The following is a 23504-nucleotide window of genomic DNA, read 5'->3' on the forward strand; positions in this document are numbered from 1 at the left end:
TATTTTATTTTATTTTATTTTATTTGTCTTTTTCCGTGTCCGGCAACGGAGCGCAACCCTCAGTGTCACGCCCGTACGGGACCAGGACCGGCAACGGGATCGCAACCCTCGGTGTTGCTCCCACGCCTCACTCAGCCAGTGAGCGGGAACCGGTCCATATGTGGGATCCGAACCCTCGGCGGGAGCGCCGCCACGCTCCCAAGCGGCGCACTGTAGCAGTGTGCCACCGGGCCGGCCCATTTTCCTTTAAATTTTATTTTCCAAGTTGCATCATGGTCCCATAACCCTTTTAGAGTTCTGTTTTCAAGACTCAGACAACAAGAAGTCATTACTTTGTATTTATAAGTTGTATCCTGTCTATTTCCTAATGGACTGTAGGGAGCTGCTGCTTTTAAACAGTGTCTGCTGATGGAAAAGCTGAAAACAGTCACAGAGAGTCACTGTTAACTGAGAGAAATGCATTAGATGGTTTACTAGATTTTCTGTTGTAGCTGAATTTTGCTTTTCCTGGGTACTTCGTTATAATTCTGCCACAAACCCAAACTCCTTCAAAATGTCCTGCTAATATAGCTTGCAAAATTGAAATCATTGGAAAAATGACTGATCTCCCGGAGCCACTGTAGAATAACTAAGCGCCCACAATGCCTCAGTAGCCAGGGAGGAAGCTCCTGGAAGAGGACTTTGTGGCTTCGGTGCAGGATTCCTCCTATCTGGAACCTTAACCCAGTCATGAATCTGATGATACTAAGAGCCCAGTTAATGCAAGTGCTGTTAATTTCAACCTGCGTTTGTTATGCATTAAAAAATTATGCATTAAAAGCTAAACACTGCATTTGTTGAATCTCCTTTAAAGGAATCAAATGACTTACGCATGCTATACTGGCCACGTACATAAACAGAAAATGCAGATATTTGAAAACTTAGATAATTTAGCCATGGTCAATCGGACAGAAGGTGGTTAAGTATATATAAAACCTCATCTGTTTGCCTGTCTACCTACCTACCTACCTACCTATCCCACTGTAATCATATTTGCAGGAGTAGGGATTTTGGCCTTTATATTTACATCTACATAGGCCATATGAATAGATACAATTACACAAGTATATAAATAATAAGGTTATTATTTATTTCCAGATGTTCAGGTTGGACAAAGTCCATTTGGAAATAAATCAAAACAAAACACTCTGACTCAAAATACATGAAATGTCCTTTTAGTAGCTCAGGACTAATCAATGCATAAAATACGAGGCAACCACAAAAAATCCACGGGGGGAAATACCCTGTGGAAATGGCCAAAGTACACGATCAGGGAATGCCTCGGTCTCAGTTCAGATGTGGGCATTTTCTAAATGAGGATGGGGTAGGGCTGGTTTTTAACTCTCCATAGACGTTTGATAAACTAGATCTGATTTGCCAAAGAAAAGTGACTCCGTCCCTGAGGCTTTCACTTCAGTGATCTAAGCTACACGAGAACAAAAGAATGGCATAAACTGTTGAAAGATTTTAACAAAAATCTGTTACTTCTGGAAACATTTACATCATACCAATTGAGACAATCATGCAAATGTTCTTTTCTTTTAAATGTAAAGGTATCTGTAATATCTCACCGATGTTCTATACTACGTTCTAGGTATGATTTCCCTCAATTTATCATCCTCAGGGCACTTATCACTCTCTGACATTTTCTTGTTTATTGTTGTCTTGTCTGGAGACTCCTGAGAGCAGGGAGATTTACAGCATTGGTCACCATTATGTTCAAAACCCCTAAAACATTGTTTGGTTCCTAATGGCCGCTAAACACATATTGATTTCAAGAGGAGGACAAGGTCAATACACTGTACTACTGGTATAGTTCTCTGACCTAGAGACCTAAGAGTAACAGCCAAAGCACTGGGTGGAATGAGGACTTCTCAGGAACCTGACAATATTCATCCAAATGTACAGTCCTTGTATCTTGTATAAACTGACATTTTTCATTAACAATAAAAGGAAATGAGCCTTTCTTCCTTTTTTTTTTTAAATATCATACTCTGGACAACTTTATATCAAGACTAAGACTGGAAAAATTGGCAAAGAGAACAATGTCCAGGTTCTGGAAAAAGGAAATGAGAGTTCTATAGAGGGATGGGTTTCCCAGGGTGCCCAGAGAGAAACTTTCCTAACATACCTGAAATTCCAGGCCAGGATGGCTTCTGCCTCACTGATGTGGGCTGAGAAACCCCCCTGTTCACCCAGTGAGCTCTGCAGAAGGGGCTGCAGCTTCTGAGGCCGTGCAGGAGAGCTGAGAGGAGAGAGGCTGTGTGCGGGCACTATTTATTTCTTTAAGGACAGGGGAGACACAAACTCCCTACCTGATAAGCTGTGCATTGTCATGGGATTTGCGAGGTAGAAGCTTCATCTTCCTCCAGTCCAGAAATTCATGGAGGCTGGCGAAGGGGTCCTGACTTATAGAGCATTTGTCAATGTCATTCCACACTTCCACGCCTACCAACACTATCCGAATGTTCAGTGGCCTGTAAAACTGAGGACAAGAGGCATCCTTTGGGGATCACGTTGATGAGAACGTAAAATGAAAATCAGAACAGATTCGTGTTATGCAAGTTCATTGACATGGGTGAGAAAAACATCTCTGTGCTCCTTTGTTCCTGCGCATTCAAACTTAAGAAATATTTGCGGTGCCTGATGCAAAGTGATGTGTTAACTGGGTTCTTGAAGGTCAACCAATTAGATGCTAAAGTTATTGGCCTTTTTACTGTCTGCCTGTATTTGTACGGAAGCACACACATTTCAAATGATTCATTGGTGATTTAAAACGTGCATATAGATGTGTATTATAGCTAAAGACTGCCAGTTAATAACCACTGGAAGAAAAACAATGAGTAAATTAGGATCTTTCAGACACTTTTGCCAAGGACAATAATTTGTTCATTTTGAGCAAAATGTTCTGCCTATGAGTTACTGAAAATGAATCTGTATTAATTTTTCAGCAAAGACTCAGCCTTGGCCGACACTATCATATTCTGTCAACTCTAATCAACCTAGAAGGTTTTAATTAAATGAGCAAGTCAATATCTTTCAGAATAATAAAGGCTAAACAGAGCCCTCCTTCAGGAACCTGAATGACGATTTTTCTCCCCACAGCCAGAAGTTAGCTCACCAGGGCTGCCACAAGAAAGATCTGCTTAATGAAGGTTCCCCTTTTATGGGCTTGTGAAATAAAGCTTCAGGCACACCACTCAAAGCAAGTCTTCTCACACCCCATCTGCCCCACCTTTAGGTGTTGCTGACTTCACCCTACAGCCCACATTCCAAAGGAGATCACCCCAGGGAAAGCAACTCTTCAATGGCTGAGGGATGGTTTTGCCTCAGATAAGTCTGAGGTCAGGATGAGTGGCCAGAGGCATGACTACCTGTCACACAGACAGGAGATGGCTCTGTGCTCATGGCTGAGGGGGCGAGGATGTGGGGTCACCTGGTTGGCTGTGAAATCCTTCAATGCCTGTGATGTTTGAGGCAGTACACAGTGAGAAAGTTTTCATCTTCTGAGTCCCCAGGTAGCCAAGGAGAGACATGTGGCTAGTGATGGCAGCAAAGCCAACCTCCAGGTGTGAGCAGGTGCTGTACTCAGTTGCTAGAAGCATCTGGCTAATGAGTAACAAAAACCGTAGATGCTCCACGTTTGATAGTTAAGCATCATTCCAATGTGGTGAGTTAAAGTGTAAGAATCTCCCCAAAGCTGAGCATCTGACCCTGGAGTCTAACCCACGTAAGGCAGGCTTGTCTTTTCCCTGGCTGGTCCCCACAGCCATATGGTGAGCATCAGGTTAGCAGAAGAATGGGATGGGGGTACAAACCACATCACAGAATATAAACTGATTGCAACGGTCCATCTTGGTTTCAAATAGATAACAACTACAGACATTACATTAATAAGGGAATGAGACAGTGACACAACCAGAACGCTGTCCGACAGTTTGTTTTTAATCAAGAATTGCTTGGCCTGTGGTATCTACGTGCCTGTTCCCAGCCCAGGCTTCCCAGGCAAAATGAAGTTGCTGGACTGCTCTGGAGCTCCAAGTGCACGTGTTTGGCTGCTGTCCTTTGCGAGACTGCATTTTCAGCTGTATTTCATACAAAGGTAACAGGGATCACAAAGCAGAAACACAGGAGGTCCGATGCTGATGCTTACACCAGCTTGCTAAGAGATGTCCTCCGGGTCAGAGACCCTGCACAGGTTTCAGGGTTGTCATCTGAGAAGGGGACATTATGTTTGCCTCCCAGGAGTATTCTATGGAAGCAATGACTATGGTCTGAGAAGGATGCATTGCCATCATCTTTCAGTGCGAGCTTTGCTGCTTACTAACCAAGGAGCTTTTCATAATAATGATGGGCTTTGCGTGTCTACCTATTAGCCTTTCAAGCCACATCCTTAGAACAGATTTCATACTTGGAAGTATAGAACATACAATCCCCCCTCCCCTCCAAAATTAGTGCCACTGATTAACTGCCATATGTGCTCATCTCACATCAAGGCATCACACACAGTCCCTCTGCTGACTGCTTTGAACGTTCTGCCCAGGGCTGCTGATGGGGTCCATTGTGTTCTTCCTAACTACCACCACCACAGCTAGCATTTAATGAGCAATACTATGTCCTAGGCATGATGCTGAGGTGCTTTCTGTACCATAGCTTAGTTCTCAAAACAACTTATGAGCTAAGAACTATTATTATTTCCATTTTACAGTCAAGGCTATTGAGGCTTGGAGAGACCAGGTAACTCACTCAAGATCACGACTGCATGGCTGGGGTGTGAACACAGGCAGGCTGATTCTGATGCCGTGTTTTAAACCAGAAACACTGCCACCCTTGTGTGAGTGTTGACTCCCTTCCAAGATGGCCTACGGTGACTGCAGGCTCTGTGCAGCACAAATGGATCTTGGCAGCTGCCTGCCCGGCTTTTGAGCCCAGATTTATGTGGATACAGTCAGAGACTCCACAGAAGCGATTCACCTATTTACATAACAGCAGCAAATATTTACCCAGCTCTTACTGTGGGCTAGGCTTGGCACTGGCAGAGAGGACAAAGACTAGGATTGAATTGTTTCCCCCAGGTTTTATGTAGTAGAACCTTGATCCCTACTGTAACTGTTAAAGTTGGGAAATCCTTTTGTGGTAATTAAAAGGTGGGGCCGCAAAGAGGTGATTAGATTGTAGGACCATGCAGTAGTGAATGGATTAATAATGGTGGTCAGGGGTGTGGTTCTGAGGGCTTTAAAAGGAGAGCACTTGAGTCTCTCTCTGCTTCTGTCATCTTGCAATGTGATGTGTTCCCTGGACTTTGGACTTCCCAACCTCTGAAACTGTAAGCAATAAATTTTGTTCTCTTACAATTTACCCAGTTCCAAGTATTTTTGTTATCAGCAACAGAAATGGACTAATATAGGATCCCTCGCACCTGCCCCCCAAATGCTCAGAGGTCACCAGGAAGCTGAAGGCAGGGACACTTAGCCATTATTCCAGTTAACTCCCATACAGTGAATTGCCAAGCATTGGTGCAAACAGGGAGTCCAGGGGTGCTACCCTGGAGGGGTCACAGAAGGCTGTTGTGAAGAAGCCAATCTGAAATAAGAGTCCTGGGACTTCTCCTGGAATCCAAGGAGGGAACCTGCATCCTTCAGGCAACTGGTTTGGGGGAGGAGGGGAAGAAAACTGTCACGTGAGTGAAAATACCTGAAGAAATTAAAGACACAGAAGAGTCCTTTCAGAAGTAAGTCACGGGGATTCAGCCTTGAAGGATTTGTGGCTGGTGCTGACTTCTTAAGGAATAAGGACAGGTTGGAGCGGAGGGTCAGAGGGACGCAGCTTCGGCAGTCACTTCATTCACAGGCACGTGCTCTGCTGCTCCTCTGCAATTTAATCAGGACCTGGGCACAGTGGCTCTTAGTTTGTTCTAAAAGTATGAGTGTCAGACATAGGTTCTATGCTTCACTTCTGGGAGGGAGGGGGGATTCCGGAATGTTCAGAATGTCACCGTTGTCACTAAATCACTTCTCTGTCCTCCAGTCTGGAATGTTCTTCTCTCTCTTCAAGACACCACAGCCAAGCAGCCATTCATTTAAAATGGTCCCGGGGAGACAAGATTTCAGCCAAAGAAGTTTCTTCGGGACACTAATTGTTTTTTGGGTTGAGATGCTCCTACTTGTAGACTTGCAGAACTGGAATTTGGAACGCTTAGCAGAGCCAGAGGTCATTAGTAAGACTTGGATGCACAGAGTCTCCCAAGGGGCCTGGGTACCCGCACTAGGGTCTTTGGAGTCTGCTGGCGGTGGACAGGGCTACCAGGGCGGGATGCATCTGAGTGCTCAGCAAATCGGCTCTCTCCCCACAGGACGTACGAGAGCAGCCAGGCTAGCAAACTCCATTGAGTCCATTAGGACTTTTCTGAGGCATATTGTTCTTTAATTACCAGTGCAAGTAGTCAACAAACCCCCAATTGCTCATTTTTGGTTTTACGAACTAAAGCAAGATAGAACACAGAATAAGACATAAAGAAATACAAACACAGAGGGCCTAAACACATCATTACAAAACAGAGTTTCAGCAATTTCCAGCTTGGGTTTAATACAGTTTACCATTTCCTTTGACTTCCAAGGCCTAGGAAGAACTCACGTGCTCTCCCTCGTGTACAATCTGAGGATAGTTTGAGCCTTCCAGGCAGCGGTGTGTCCCATTCACCTTGGAGTGGTCACCTGTGCTTGTGGCTCAGGCATCTAAAACTTCTGCCAAAGTCAGTGTGTCCCAGTCCCATGTCATGTTAGAATCACTGGAGTACCCTAGAAAATATCTATGCCCAGACCCCACCCCAGGCCAACCAAAGCAGAATCCCCAGGCTGAGACGTGGGAATGGGTATTGCAAAAAGTAAACATATAAACAAGCAAACCCCCCCCCGTGGACTCTAATAGCCATCCTGGACTGAGAACCAGGATCCAGCCTTCACCCTCCCTGTCAGAAGAACTTACCCTTTACCAGGACTCTCCCACACCTTGACTTTGGGATAAAGTCTGATTTGCAAAAAGGGGCTACTGCGAATGCATCAGAAACCATGGGCTGGCTGGGAGTGCGACCTGCCTCAAAGGTCTGCTGGACAGCATAACATCATCCTGGGATACTGATGGTAACATGAGTGCTTTTGATGTTCAGAAAGTTCCATCCAGCCATTGCTCCCCACAAACAAAGGCTCAGAGTGCTCCACAAAACTCCTCCTCGTGCTCTTTCTTGCTTCCCTTGGGGTGTGAAGTGTCATCTACCTGCCGCTCTACAGCAAGGACCCTGCAGTCACTCGACCTCTGCTTCAGCTTGTCCTGGGGTCTGTGGATCCTGGGACTCACAGCAAGTAGAGTCCAGCCAAGGCCAAGAGCCCCAGCTGGGGGCCAGAGAGACTAGAGCTCATTCCCGGTCCTGCAAGTTACTAACCTCTGCAAACCTCAGCTTCCTCTGCTATAAGAATGAGAATAATCACATACCTGAGAGAGTATGCGAACCCCTGAGAGCCCAGCACAGAGTCATTGCTAAAAAAATTTTCCAGTAGCCATGTCCCTTCAAACGTCCCTAAATCCTGGTCCTTCTCATGGCCCCACTTCCCCTGCCCTGGGTCAGACCTTTGTCATTTCTATGCCAGAGGCTCCTGCCAGCCCTATTTATCTTTGGTTACTTCATCCTCCCCACTAACTACAGGAATATCTTTGTATGAACCTGTGTCTCTCTCCCCTGCATAAAAACATTCACGTGGCTCTCCACTGACTGCAGCTTAAAATCAAGATCGCTTTATAGAGCATTCGGGGCCTTGGCAGTGTGAACCCCCTGCAGCTTCATCTCTGCCTGCCCTAGCTGCATGAGCATACATTTACACAGACACGAGTACGCATGCACGCAGTGCACACAAATACCTGCATGCATGCACACAATGCATGCATTTACACATACATGAGTATGCACGTGCACAGTGCACACAAATACAAGCATGCACGAACACACATGTATGCTCACACAGGCATGAGTATGCATAAACACAGTGCACACAAATACATGCATGCATGAACACACATGTATGCACACACAGGCATGAGTACTCATGCACACGGTGCATACAAATATGTGTACGCATGCACACAATGTATGCATTCACACAGACATGAGTACACACGCATGCAGTGCAAATACATGCATGCACACACATGTATGCACGCACACAGACATGAGTATTCATGTGCACAGTGCACACAAATACACGCATACAAGAACACACATGTATGCACACACAGGCATGAGTACGCATGCACGCAGTGCACACAAATACATTCATGCATGCAGTGCACACAAATACATTCATGCATGCACGAACACAAATGTGTGCCCGCACGTGCGTGCGCGCGCGCACACACACACACACACACACTCCTTTTAGTCATAAAGAGCTACTCTCCATGTGCAGATCTGTGGGGAGCAAGCCAGGCCCTCTTTGCTCTGCTTCTGGGGAAACTGAACTCACCTTTCAGGATTTCCTCCCCACAAAGACTCCCTGACCCCAGGCAGAAGTGAGTGAGTGTTTCTGCATGCACATAGACTGAGATTCACAGCGTCAGCCTAGCTCCTATAGCCTTGGACCATGCTAAGTGGTTTGTGTGTCTGCTTCCCTAGGAAGCCATGACTTTCTTGAGAGCAGGGACCACTTCTGTTTCATTCTGAAATCTTGATGTACAGTGCTCAGTACAGTGCCTAAGGCCTTGTAGAATGGAGTTTAATTTCTGGAAGGGCATTTGCCTTCATTTTTCTGAAAACTTAGAGAACTCAATTCCAGTATAATAGTATTGCCTGGAAACAAGGTTAGAGTGAGGCACCTGTGTGTAATGTGGGACCACTTCAGAGTATCCCGGCTGAGAAATGCTCACTATGTCCAGGTTTCTTCTTCTTCTCACACTGTTCTCACAGGCAGGAGACAAGGAATTACTGAGAAGTTATGGTTGCTTTATAATAGTGGTTGACAGCCATGTTGCACATGAGAATTGCTGGCAGCTTCTGAAATACTGATGTCCAGGCTCCCCCTCTCCGCTGCCCCTGCATACACAGGCCACAGTGCCTTTGACGCTGCCCAGGCATCTCCTTGTGCAGGTCAGGGTAAGAAGCCCTGCATTAGCCTGAGAGTCATCAGCATCAAAGAGCCAGAGCTCTGCTCTGCAGGGCGTGTGGACAAAGGACAGGGGCTCACACAGACAGCATCTGGCTTCCTTGCCAGCAGGTGGAGTGAGCAGCAGTCAGGGAGCAAATACCCCTGGGGTTAGACCAGATTTCCAGGGGCTCTTCCAGCAATGAAATCTTTGTAAAACGTGTTTTTCCAACCTGTTTGTTTTCAGTGAGGGATTTTCCAGTAGCTGATTGAATTGAAAGTCAATTTCTGTGTCTCAGGAGAGTGGAGTCTGTGGTTTCCTTATAAATGAGAGCCTGCCCTCAGGGCCACGTTAGCACAGAGATGCACTGATGGGGACAATGTGAAGGTGCCTGTGGGATCCACCATAGGGAGACCTGGAAACAGCCCTGCTTGGGAATTCCCAAAAGGGCCAGATAGGGGTTCTGGACCTAATGCGGAGTCCAAGATTCCTTCAGATCAGGACTCTGCCTGGCTAGAGAGAGCCTGCAGGAAGATGTGTCCCCAAGGCCACCACAGTGCAGATATCCATGGGTTGGCATCTCCTGAAATTCTCCCAGGACCAGGGAATTACATGCTCAGAAAATGAGAAATTCTGAGTTCCAGACCAGGGCCCAGGGGCAAGATTTGGTCTCCCTGCTAAGTCAGATGAGGCGCACTTAATTCCCCTCAACCTCATTTCCAAACATTTACATGATTTGAGTGATTTAATTACTCAAGAAAGAACTTACCTTGTCAACGTGATTAGCAATCTCTATTAATCGCTGCTTAACTTTTTCCAGATCTTTTCCTTGCCTCTGAAACTTAACAATTTCAAATGTCAGCATTTATAATGGCAAGAATATCACTCAAATCCCAGCTCCTGGAAATGTGAAGTCTTAGCCTTTTACGAACCACCTGGGACCCTCCATGGCTGACAGTGAAATGAGCTTGCATCCTGCCCAGGAATTTTCCCTGCTGGGGACTCCCTGAAACTCCCTGAAATTCACGCAAGCCAAGTGCTCATAAGACAGTAACTTCTGTGATTTTTCAGCCTCATAAGAGATAGAGGCAGTGACATGTTTTGGCAAAGAGAAAACAGTCAACTAGAAAGGAGTCCAAAGCCATTTTTCATATCATCAACTTAATTTTAACTTCCTGAGAAATTTTCTTTATATTTGTTTTTAAAAATTAAATGGTGAAAGCAATAGAAGCTCATGGCAACATGTCAAACAATACGGAGGAAAATGGAATAAAAAGTTAATAAATTTCCCACTCTCCTCTGTAATCTGAACTTCCAGGATGGGAATAGTTTTCTGAGAAATTGTCAAGCCTATTTCATTTGTGTGTGTTGAATGAGTCTATGAGAAAATGTCACCTAATTCATAATGTGTCAATGAGGCAATACATAAACACAGAGAAGATGATCTAAAAAAAAAATCAAAATTAAGTAAAAGAAAAAGCTAATGTACTATCAAGCCATACCTCAGAGAGTAGGATTTTTCTGCTTTGTCTCTACAACCAACCCTCCCTCCTTCCTTCCTTCCTTTTGGTTTAGGATATATTGAATATTTTAAAAGCTAAACTTCTCCTAAAAATGTTTCAGAATACAATCTAAAGGCATCTGTCATTTCCCCCAAATAATTCTCCTGGTTTGTAGCGCTTACCTACAAAGCAACTCTTTTTCTGTAGGCTTTGCTATTATTTTATAATAACAGATACATTTTCAATATTTTATGCTTTATAAAATCAGAAAACCACTTTTTCAATGGGTTGTTTCCAGTGCTTTTAAGAGTGCATGAAAAATGAGGTTAATTAAAGCACATACTAACTTGCTAAACATTGCTGTTTTCCTTTTTTTTTTTTTTTCAACCAATCTACTGAGAAATTTCAAAAAGTTCTTACCTCTCGGTTGTCTGCCACAATAACCAGCTCCACGTACTTGGTCATCTTGAGGGTCTCTCTTTTATGCTGCCAAAAGAAAACATAAATTTAATTTTCCTTAACACCTTTGGGGCTTCCAGAACATTGTCAGTGTCTCTCAGTACAGCCACTTTAAGGTGAGACTCTGTCACCACCATCCCCACCGGGCTCCTCAGCCTCCATTCTATCTAGAAGTCTGCCCAGACCTTCTCAGCATGAGTGAGCAGTTTCCATTTCCATGTGGGAAATCCTTAAAAGGGAGCTTAACCTTTCTGCTGAGTCACTGATTGCTGGGTCAGAAAAGTCAAGATCATTATTAACAAAACGAGAGCACAAACACACACAACTGAAGCTCTCTCTATAACAGGAGCCAGTCAAAGGCTGTTCATTTCATACCACAATGGCACATTTGAAGATCACTAAAGATGATGATGGAGGGTGGCCGGTGGCTCACTCGGGAGAGTGTGGTGCTGGTAACACCAAGGCCACGGGTTTGGGTCCCATATAGGGATGGCCGGTTAGCTCACTTCAGAGGGCGTGGTGCTGACAACACCAAGTCAAGGCTTAAGATCACCTTATTCGTCATCTTTAAAAAATAAAAAGAAAATGTTGGAATTCAGTGTATCAAGGGTGTTCCCTTGACCTTTATGGTCCAAATGTACATGTTTTGTGACTTGAGAAAAGTGGGGGAGAAAATATTTTGAACAGGAACTGCATAATCCTTCTGGGGAAACACGGAGCATTCTATTCCAGGGAACTTGTTTTGTGGCTGATCATTTAAAAATGCAGTTAGGAGCAACAGAGAATTTGGGGTGGCCTGGAGAAAAGGGAACACCAGGCTGATGAACAGAGAGGCGAGAAAGAGCTACTAGGAGGAAAAACAGAAAGAAGCAAAAAGAAAGAGAACAGAAAGAAACAGTGTCGAGAAAGAAAAAAAGAAAAAAACAAACTGTGAAGTATGCCACTGGAGAATAGGGGTTTGGTAGGAGTGAAACAGTTGGAAAGAAGATGGAACTTGTATATCAAGGTGCGGGAATGGAGAAGACTCAGGCAGCAGAAACGCGCTCTCCATCCTCAGTGCAGGCAGCCCCCGAACTGGGCTGCATTTCATCGAGTTTCCTCAAAAAGCGCACTCTTCCGTGAATTACTGGGAGAATCCCAAAGGCATTTTTTAGGAGAAATAAAGCACTTCATGGAGGGTGGTCTCAAAAAGCAAATATGAAAAACAAAAAACAAAGCCTTCTGTTTCTGCAATAAAATACAGTTGGAGGAAATGGGCGTTGAGTCGGTCTTTGGTCATTATGACTGATATCACCGGTTTATGAGTTAACTACCTACACGGCCTAACGTTCAAAACTGTCATGTTATCACCCCCCTTTCAGACAAAAGCAAAATGGCTAAAGCATGCTTTGAATCAGGTTTCCAGTCACATAATCCTGAGGGAAACATCTTTTATAAAACAAATCCCCGTCAGTCCGGGATCGTCCAAACAGATTTTTACAAGAAAAATGTTTGTATTATAGCAGTGTTCTTTCTGGCTGCCCAGCTGTGCTGATTCATGAATTTAGGTGTCCCTAAAGAAATCCAGAAACCTTAAGGAGGAAGGAAAAATAAAGCACCTAGAAAGGTATAATTTCTCATATTTTACAATGTTACAAGAAAAAATGTCAAGCTTTGTAACCATATGTTACAGACATGCTTTATGGTAATAACTTCATACTAATAAAGGGAAAAAAACTGAGCCCCCGTGGTAGTCACTGGCGCACTGAAAATGAGGCGCCTTCTGAAAGTGTGAAGATCTTACCACTTTTTCTTATGGAGGTGTAAGAGAAGTAGAAATCTCTTTTTTGCCCTCAATTCCCTGATTAACCATGAACAATTTGGCTAATTATGCAAAAGAAAACATAGCTCGAGAAATGAAAAAATAAATCAATCTCCCATTGGAAAACTCACTGGAAGGGTTCTGGTTGTTTAGACGTTTACACTCTTCAGACTGCAGAGGGTGAAGTAAACGACCAGAGGATATTTCCAACTGGCCTTGGACCATCATTTAGAAAATACACAATTCCAGATAATAAAAACAAACGCATGAACACAATTTTCCTGTCTCTGCAGTTTTCAGAGAAGTCTACATTTTCTCATGAATTCAGAGAATTGCAAGCTCAGAGAGAAGCTTAACCACATAATAATAAAAAGCAATGCGGGAATGGACGGCAAAGGTTTGCTCTCCCGTCGTCTGCACATACAGAGAGAGGCTTAAATTACCTCCACATAATTTCAACCTATCTGGGCTGTCCAGTTTTTTCTTAAAAAAAGAATCATGTTTTAAATTTGTGATATGGAGAGCAACATTTGACACTGGGTGCTTGATCTAATTTTCACTTCTCGGGTTATGAACAAAAGCCCTTCTCCAAACAGGAACCTATGCCTCTGAGAATGGCCCAAGAGTTCCTGCTGCGAGGTAGATACAGAGGCATTCTTTGAGTCTTGCTCAAGAGGGAACCAGTTCCTGGGCCTCTACAGTCATTACAGTCCAGTTACCAGAGACAGAATATCCCCCAAACAGCCGGCAGCGAGAGCTCTGGCCCTAGGAACTTAACGCAACTCAAGTTAGAAGAGCAAGCTGAGATCAAGGTTACAATAAATTCTCATTGCAATCCTTTCTCCTTATAGGTCCAATCACCTGTGTAGTGTTCCTTTGCCTCCAGGATATCTGGGTGCCGTGGGTTGCTGGGGATACAGAGATGGACAAGAGACCCAGGTTACTGCCCTCATGAAGCTCCCATTCTAGTGGGGGCTGGGAGAAGGGGTAGCAACAAAGAATTCACAAAAATAAAAGTCTGGGAAATGCACAACAAAGAAAATAAACAGGGTTCTGCAGTAAGGATAAAGAAGGGTGGGGTGGGGCTGGGTCTGCTGAGACCTGACGGGGCAGAAGCGGGTCTGCGTGGAGAGGGCCGCAGGAGCAGTGTTGCGGGTGGATGGAACCATGTGGCCATCTGGAGGCCGTGGAGAGCTGAAGAGTTTCAGCAACAGGCAGCTCAGCTGGAGTCTAGCGAGTGAAGGGGGTGTGTGGACAAGGCAGGGCTGAAGGTGGGGACAGGGCACGGGGGCTGTGGCAGGGAGGTGGGGTGGTAATCTGCTGCTGGGAGGAGAAGGGATTGTAAGGGCTGGACGCTGGGAGCTGAGAGTGCAGCAGGGAGGCCGTGCGCCCACCATCCAGGTGAGCTACGGATGGCCGTGGCAGTGACCATGGAGATGGGCAGACATAGTCACGTCGGCTGTGATATAACCAGACACAACAACCATGGAACCAGGACCAGTGTTTCCATAGCTGGCAAGTTCAGCAAATGAAATGAATCACAAGTTTGGTTTATCTTCCTCTGAGCAAGGACAAATCATGATCAGCTCAAGCGAGGCTCCATGCCCTGATGCAAGGTCACCTTATGGGTATCTATAAGTTCAGCCCTGATCTCGGGTCGTCTGCACCTTCCTCATCAGTGACTTGCGTGGGGATGACACACGCTGGTGATATCTGCGTGGTCTACGGCCTCTGGGGCAGGCAGAATTCACCAGCAGAAGAGACAGTGTTCCAGGAGAATGCGCTGCATCGGATGAACCGAGTGCTAACGGGCTCAGGTGAAGTACTGAAATTGAGTCCCAAAACCCAGTGGCACAAGCGAGATCTGTTATTTATTCATCCAGAGTTCTAATGGATTTGAGATTCAGTAGGAATCAACACCTGGAAATCTGAAGGCTGAGCTCACACTGGCAGATATTCAGAGCCCAGAGCCAAGGAAGCCGTGTGGCCGGTCTCCCACACCAAACTTCAGGAAGAACCAAGGTGGCAGGAACACAGGATACGGTCTCTCAGGAGGTGTGGAAGTGATTTTGGTTACTGAGAGGAGTTAAATATGCCTGCTGTAATTAACGAGCTTTCAAATGCTCTGGCCTGTTCCTGATATCCAACCACTCTTAGGCTCTATGTAGCATATACATTACTCTTACTACTGATCCTACCACCACTACTGTGGCTTCTATAAAACAAGTATGATAGGCCATCCAGAAACACAAAAGCAACAGCACCGCTCACATCAGAACACTGCATGCCAGGGAACACGGCGGTGCCCCTGCCTCAGCAGCCCAAGCCCACGTTTCTTCCCAGAGAAGGCAGCGGCTCCTCTGCTTGACTCATAATTACCCACACCAATGGAGGGGAACAATGACACGGACGTTCCCTAATGAAAGGACAACTTGAAAATAATTTACATTTGCCTTTGGGATGTACTATGTGGTTTTCTCCACTAGCAGGTTTACCACCTTTGCTTAGGCTGAGATAAAAATTAATTTGCATTCTTGAGCGCATAGCCGATGGAGAGGGAAGGTGTCCATCGCAGGTGACGCTGAGACACTCCCTGTCAATCTATGCCCTTCCAGGAGCAACTTGGGCTCTCACTAAAACCTAATGTAGAGCCTTGTAAAAATAACATGTACTATGTGGTTTTCTCCACTAGCAGGTTTACCACCTTTGCTTAGGCTGAGATAAAAATTAATTTGCATTCTTGAACACATAGCCGATGGAGAGGGAAGATGTCCATCGCAGGTGACGCTGTGATACTCCCTGTCAATCTGTGCCCTTCCAGGAGCAACTTGGGCTCTCACTAAAACCTAATGTAGAGCCTTGTAAAAATAACAAACAGCAGCTCAGGTTTATACTAGAGCTGGTGTATACCCCAGTGAAGATTTATTCCTGATGCTCCGAGAAGAAAAACGCGAACATCTGCAGAAAAGTTGCACTCTGCAAACCAACCTTCGCAATAGTTAACATTCAGTTGGGGCAGAAAAATGCTAGGAAAAAGCAAATGCCATCACTGCACTGCATAAACAAGATGAGTTAGCTGCAGTTACACTTTTTTTTTTAAAGCATAAAATAAAGGCAGCATAAGTGAGGCAAGTGAGCACCATATAACTTGAACATGTCCCTTTCATGTTTACCACGGGGTCTACCCAAAACAACCTTCTATATAATTCCAATTCCCAAGCATTCTGCTTATTTGAAAATTATTTTTTGTACCATTTTCATTATGTACATGCATTTTAAGTCCAGCATGTTTTCTCTTCCGTAAAAACAATCAACTATTTCTAGAGAGAAATATTGAGAAGTGAGTTGACCGGCATGAACACCTTCCCTTTTCAATTTAAAGGTTCATTTACACTTCAATATGCATTATTAACAAAACAACACGGTTATTTGAGTTCTCTTCATTTCGCTACAAGTCAAAATGACTGGAAATTACTGTGACAATCATAGTTCTAAAGAGCTGTAAGCTATAAAAGAATTAAAATATGGCTGGCAAGCACAGAGCGAGTTTGTACTTCCAAATGAAAGGGCAAACACATCTGAGTGTCATTTAAACTGTCACGTTACAAATCTCACAACGTGGATAACATGCAGCGACAAGGTACTCAAAGCAAAGCACCTGGAAAACAAAATGAAAACGCTCTACTTGCTTGTGACCAGCAGAGCTACCGCACAGTCACATCTTGTCTGAGGGCTGCAATCGAAGGCAGAAGTGTTTGAAGACTGAAATCAACATGCCTGGGACCACAGAGGCTGGTCTTTGTGACTCCAGCTCTTAAATATGTCACTCTAGGACGGGTGGGGGGAGAAGCCCTCCCGAGCTGGTGGGGGCGGGGGCATTTTTTAGGCTCAGCTCGCTGGGATTCAGATGCAGCCTCCCCCACCAAGCAGCACGTGCACTGTGATCCACAGCACGTGCACAATGATCCACAGCACGTGACAGTGATGGGAGAGTCCTCCCCCTCCCCCTCCTGTCACGGGGCAGGAAAACAAAAAGATCCTGTGAGCACCTGTCTTAGGGAATCTTGGGAACACACTAGGAAACAGTTCAGGGGGACAGACACCTACGCACAGGTATGAGAGGATTTTTAAGAATGAGAAGAAATCATTTAGGATAACCCTTACTGTTTAAATTTAGGGAAATGATTTAGAATAACTTTCATGAAACGTTAAGTGTTAAGCAGTGATCGACTCGAAGTTGGGGAAGACAGAATGTGTTAAGAGGAACCTTGAAGAACGTGTCCCCAGACAGCCAAAGGTGAGCACAAGTGACGTTTTACCTATGATTTGTTTTGATTTCTTGTGAACAGAGGAACAGAAAATCAGAGATTAAAAAAATCAGGGAATTGTTGATAACTTTCTACCTAATTGTACTCATTTAAATTCAGGGCCTCCAGCCAAGTGAGCAGAAGGACCACCTTCCTTGCCAAGAGAGTTCCATTGTGGCCTGTGTCGCCTGTAATACTGGATGGAAAAGGGTCGGGCAGCCATTTGGGGCAGAGGTTTCATGGTGCTCACGAGGAGTGTGGGGAAGGGAGTCTGTCCGCAATGCAGACTCCGTTAGGCAGTTACTTTTCTGGTGCTGCGGCAGAAAGGGAGACCTTTTATGAGCAGGTGGCCAGAACACACAGACTGCTTGGACAGCCCGAGGAGGGAACCAGGACAGGCATTTGTAGCTTGGACTGGGTGGGCAAGACTCCTCAGCAACACCACATGCATCAAGACTCAGCTCACTTCTGCAGGAGCCTGTGGGCAAAGACTGAGGATTTCCTGCAAGTTACAACAAGAGCCCAGACTTGCTAATAAAGAAACCCCCGTCTGGCCTTTCTCCTTTGGTGGGAGAGCTGCCGGAGAGTGGGTCGGGGTCTCCATTCTCATCTTGTTTGCCATGGGGGGAGCGTCCCAAACCTGGCTCTAGGCCCATAGTCGGTTCTCACTGAGATTAAATAAATGGTGATTTTGTCATTCTCTGATCCCAACTATGGGATCTTACCCAGCGTATTTCAATGAGCCTGAGGCTGACATTTCCAATGCAACGATGGAGACCTCGGTTACTGGTCATGCTCTGCCACATGATGTCAACTGCCTCCAGACAAACTGGGGGCTTCCATCCCCCAGACACCCAGGTAGCGAAATTCCTCCAGATGTCCTACACTGGGTGTCCATGGCTTGAGCCCCTCGCGTCCCAGAAACACGAAACCCGGTCTTGCTCCTACCCTTCTTGCCGGCGTCTGAAAGGACGGTGCGAGCATGTTTTCTGCGGCGAGGCCCGATGTGTTATGGTGCGATCCACACAGTCCCCAGACGCTTTTCAGGTTTGTCGCTGCGTAGAGTTTGTATCTATTAGTTGCATTTTTCATGGGTTCTAAGACGTAGGTTTTATTTTCAAACATGATAAGTCCCCTGTTCAAGAAGAAATAAGAAAAAAAATAGATAATTTTAAAGGACAGCTTCTTGTTTATGGCTAAGACAGTTCTTAATGAGAGAGAATAAAAGGAGAAATACCAACGTCTCTATATTCTCAGGTTTTAATGGGACATGACATTTCTGTGCCATATGTTTGCGCTGGTTCATTTTGCAAATCTTTTGAAAAGCAAGCCTGTGAACTTTTTTTGCTGGAAATATTCTATGGTAAAGAACACATGGCATTTTACCTTTATGTGTTTTTTCCTGTTTGTGTCTCAAAGATATATTTCTAGGAAGAAGAGTCAAGAGGAAAAATGTTTTATCTGCTTGGAAAATAACTATCTCTGAATTAGCAGACACAGTTCAGAAGGGAACCCTTTTTTTTTAAAGGATGATTTCTACATCCCAATTACTTATCCTGATCAATCAAATTTCCTAAATATTTGATGGGATTCTGATATAAGGATGCTTAATTACAATTTACTCATCAATTTATAAATTTTTGGCATTTTCCTTATGTGATTTGTGGGAGATATGTGAGTAATGGAACCATTGTAAGTACAAAGCATTAGAATTGCTCCTTGGAGGCTGAGGTCAGGCCTCTGGATCCAGTGGACCTCTCTTTATAGAACTGAAGACAACCATTGGGAGAAGCCCCAGCCCCAGGGCTGAGAAAGTGGCCTCTGCAATCTAGCAGCTCCGGGTTGCAGTTCCAGTCTTCTACTTACGAGCTCTGCAGCCTTCACTAGGTTCCTTAACCTCTCTGAGCCTTGGACTCTTCATCTGTAAAATGGGGTAATAGTATCTACTTCTCAGGGTTGCTATGTCATCTAGTTACAACTCTAGTTATTAAGAAGTCAGCTTCACAGATTTGGCTTCTGTGATTCCAAAGACTGACAATTTCAGGAAAGTCTTATGCTTTGTTACACATCTGCCCATAGGAATACTGACCATTTGTGGCCCCCTGATGTGACATATAGCATTAATAAGATAAATATATTTCTGGGAAGGACAATAAGTAAGAAATAATCCTTTGAGCTAACCTTTAACTTTGGAAATAAAAGTAAAGATTTTTTTTTTTTTTTAAAATGGACAACTTGCTAAACATTCTAACTTGCAGAGATAGAAGGTGGTGTTTAGACACAGACCATGTTGCGTGTCTGACCTTCTGTAGTGCAGAGCTGAGACTGTGTCCTGCTCCCTGGAAAAGGGCACCACTAACCTAAGGGTGTCAACTTCCTTTAAGCGACAGGGAACATGGGCCTGCCTGTTGGTTTTCATGTCTCTCTTTTCCAATGTAGGACAGTAAAGTACTTCAATTTAAAAGGTGCTTCCTGATGCTGAAAAAAGGTTTTCTTTGGAGAAACAGCATTGGGTAATAGTCAACTGGCAGCTGTACGAGTTCCCACAAATCTATCTAGCACCTTACATTATTTAGCAAGGTGACCACAATCTCTCCACTTTAGAAACATGCAAAATCCATCTGACTGTAGATGGACACTTTTAACATGGTGACTGTTAACCTTTAAGACATGAACCTCTTTAGACTGTCCCCAGAATAATTCATATCTAGACATAACCACAACATTTTGCAAATTATCTTGGCAGATTCAGCACTGAGGATGAAGTCCATGGACGGTAGGTTTAGGGCACCAGTTCTGACACATAACTTATATTGCACTGATGCAGGTGTCTGAGTACACCTTAATCCTTAAGAAACAGCATGCTAGCTGCACACCGGCCAGCTGCTAAAAAAAAAAACAAACGCACCTAACAGAATGACAGTATTTCAATACTCAGATGGTACAGAAGGAAGAGGTTTGAATCAGTCAAGTATCTGTTTTGAACACAACTGGTAAGCAAGTACACACTAGTCAATTCATTATTATTCAGTTCTCACACATAAAACTCCACCAGTCCTGTTTTATGAGGTGTTATAGGCAGTAGGAGAAACAGAAAGATCAGGCCCAGGATGCTGCTGGTACCCTAATCAAGAAGACAGCACCGAGACATGGGACAATTAGAAATCACAGGAGAGCTAAGCTGTGCATTACCAAGAATCCTAACACGTACCTGCTCAGAGATGAGGGAAGCCCAATGTGGTCTGAAGGGACTGAAGAATTTTTGGCTATTTTTAAATCCCACAGATTGATTAAAAGTCATTATATGGGGCTGGCTGGTTAGCTCACTTGGGAGAGCATGGTGGTGATAACACCAAAGTCAAGAGTTTGGATCCCCTTACCAGCCAGCCGCCAAAAAAATAATTTAAAAAATCATTATATGTAGCTGTTCTCTCTCCGCCTCAGCCTCCCCCCAAACTAGTGTCTGGGTCTGTCTTCAAGTAGATCATACAGACGTGACTGTGGTCATCAGCGCTGTGGGGTGGCTTGTTTCTCTTTCCTTGTGAATCTCTTCATGAAACAAAACTTAGATTTCTAACTTTAGAATGGAGAATGAAGGATTTTTGTTTATTCAAGTTGATTTAAAAAGCCTAAATTAAGAAAGAGAACCTTAAGAAATAGGCAAGGGGAAAGTGGAAATGAATAGAATTGAAGGGGAAATACAGATTTGCTAGAAGACTGACTTTCCTGCCCTAAAAAGAAAACGGCCACCACATTTTATTCTGTACTGTGAAATTTTCTATTCTGCATTGGATTTAAATAAGCCGACCACTTATAGTAAAACATGTCACCACATTCTCATCATAAGAAGCTAATTACTTCAGTTTTTCTACTTAGTGGAAAATTTCTAGAAATTGTTACTCAGTCATAAAAATGTACTCATATCTTCTTTTATCTTTTAAGTCATCCAAAGGCCAGATGCTGAGAAACCGAGTAAAGGCCTTCCCTTTGCTCCAAATAATTGGCAGTCTATGATACAGCTTAATTAAATAATTGCTTTAGACTGTCTCGGGTGTAATTAATCATGTAGCCCTCAAGATTGCTGGAAACAAGAGTGGATGCAAAATTCAAGCGCTCAGTGTTCCTGAGATGTAGAATTTTGATGTTCTCCCAGCCCCTTCTGGCCCCAAGTTAGATAAGTGAATGTAACTTGTTTTAAGTTAAATTTCATAGATAGTTAGGTATAAACTTAGCATTGGAAGAATCTCGGAGTATGGAATTTAAATACAGCAGACTTTGAATGTGGGTTCTTTTCCCCTTGGTAGAGCAGAGGGGAGGAAGATCAGAGGAGAGTCTTCGGCGTCTGGGAAAGATAGAGACTGTGGGCACCTTCTCTAGAGGGACAGGATGGGGTATGAAGGACACTGGACCAGGCAGCATGAGCGAGGGGAGGCCAAGTTCTGGGGCAGAAGGGAGAGGGGTTGTGGGGTGATCAGGGCCACCCCTTGTGGGGCTCTTCCTAGGATCTGGGCTCTGGGCTTTGCCTTTTACATTTGTTACTTGGCTGACTCTCACACAGCTGCAGCTCCGGCCATCAGCCCCACCATCCATGGTGAGCAGGTGGCTGAAGGCAGAGAGGGGATCCAATCTAGACTGGGTGTCCAGGGCTTGGGCTTTTCCATCCCCCAGTGCTGTTTTGAGAGAGATAAGGGACCCAGAGTGGGGACGAGCACGTTGGAAACACAAGTAGAGAAGAAAGGGGCTGCAGAAATGGAGAATCGGCAGCCTTCCTTTAAAATTTAAAATCCTGTTGTTTTTCCTTGAACGGAAACAAGAAAGAATCTATTAAAATTTTAAGTTGATTTTGTTAGCTTTCAAAGTGAAAACGCAGGGGACCTATATTTCCTCAAGGTAAGTTTTGTCTTTCAGAAAATTCAGTTTTTAATCTTCTAAGTGCTGGTGCATTGAGCAATCACGTAGCTTAATGTTGTTCTTATTAGGATTTTCTCTTCCTCGTCCCAGGCAAGCAGGAGAGTGGCACATGGGTTTTGACTACCTGGAATAAGATAATGATTAGAAAATAGGAATTATCCTGGCTAGTGCAGTGTTCAACCGCTAATTGAATTTCCTGGAAAAAGACCTTTGGTCTCAATATTGTGCTGTCATCATCAGTTGGAAATGCAAGTTGGCATGCAATTTAATTTCAGTCCTTTTTTGGGAGGAGCTCATGGGTAAAAGTAATATCCCACCTCATATGCTTGGTAAACAGTGATGGTAGGGATATCGGGGAACATGTAAGCACCACAAGGTTTATTTTTAATAAGTAATTTCCACGTGAACTGCTCAAGGACAGTAAAAACAAATATTCATTATCCCCTACTACATTCAAGGTACTGGGCTAGAGACACAGAGACAACTTCCCGTGGTTCCCATCCCTAATGTAACTCATAACCAGGGGCAGAAGCACCATAAAAGATGTAGGAGTTTAAACTATTCTAAAAGATCCTAAGAATAGTTATTACTGGCACATCAGTAATAATAACAGCAGCTATGATTTATGAAGAAACCATCACATCTCAGGCTCCTTTTTTTTAAATAACAGCTTTACTGAGAAATAATTCACATATCATTAAGTCCACTCTTTTAAAGCCTGCAATTCAATGGTTTTAGTATACTCACTAGGTTGTGCAAGCATCACCACTAACTGCAGAACACTTCCATCCCCACAGAAGGAAACTCCGCGCCCATCAGCAGTCACTCCCAACCCTTCCCTGCCCCCAGGAACCAGGTTTCTGAATGCATTATTTTCTCTAATTGTGACAGCAATCCTGTAAAGCAAATAACATGAGTCCATTTTACTAATGAGGAAACCAACAATGAGAACCCAAGGTCACTGTAGGGGTTGAATTGTGTTCCCACAAAAGATATGCTGAAGTCCTAATCCCCAGTACTTGTGAATGTGATCTTATTTGGAAAAAGGGTTTTTGCAGATGTAATGAGTTTAAGGATCTCAAGATGAGATCAGCCTGGATTAGGGTGGGCCCTAAATTTTATGATATGTGTCCTTATAGAGACAGAAGAAAAGACACACAGAGACATGGGGAAAAAGGCCAGGTGAAGCTGGATGCAGAAATTGGAATGACATCTACAAGTTCAAGGACTTCAAGGATTGCCAGAAGCCACCAGAAGCTAGCAGAGAGGCATGGAAGGGACTCTTTCCTAGACCTTCCAGAAGGATCCAACACTGCTGACATCTTGATTTCAGACTTCTGGCCTCCAGGACAGTGA

At 44.2% G+C, this 23504-nt stretch overlaps 1 protein-coding gene across 1 annotated transcript in view; it reads right to left on the reverse strand.

Moving 5' to 3' along the window:
• Positions 1–23504, reverse strand: part of ADAM12 (ADAM metallopeptidase domain 12) — a gene marked incomplete at its 3' end in the record, with an annotated part of 93207 nt that overhangs the window by 36257 nt on the left and 33446 nt on the right. The window contains exons 4-7 of the mRNA XM_008589075.1: positions 18186–18372; positions 11091–11156; positions 9938–10009; positions 2355–2524 (exon numbers count right to left, since the gene is read on the reverse strand). Coding sequence (XP_008587297.1) covers positions 2355–2524; positions 9938–10009; positions 11091–11156; positions 18186–18372 — 495 coding nt within the window. The remainder of the gene's footprint in view (positions 1–2354; positions 2525–9937; positions 10010–11090; positions 11157–18185; positions 18373–23504) is intronic.

This window comes from Galeopterus variegatus, unplaced genomic scaffold (assembly GCF_000696425.1).
Source record: "Galeopterus variegatus unplaced genomic scaffold, G_variegatus-3.0.2 Scaffold5185, whole genome shotgun sequence".
In the NCBI taxonomy this organism is placed as follows: domain Eukaryota; kingdom Metazoa; phylum Chordata; class Mammalia; order Dermoptera; family Cynocephalidae; genus Galeopterus; species Galeopterus variegatus.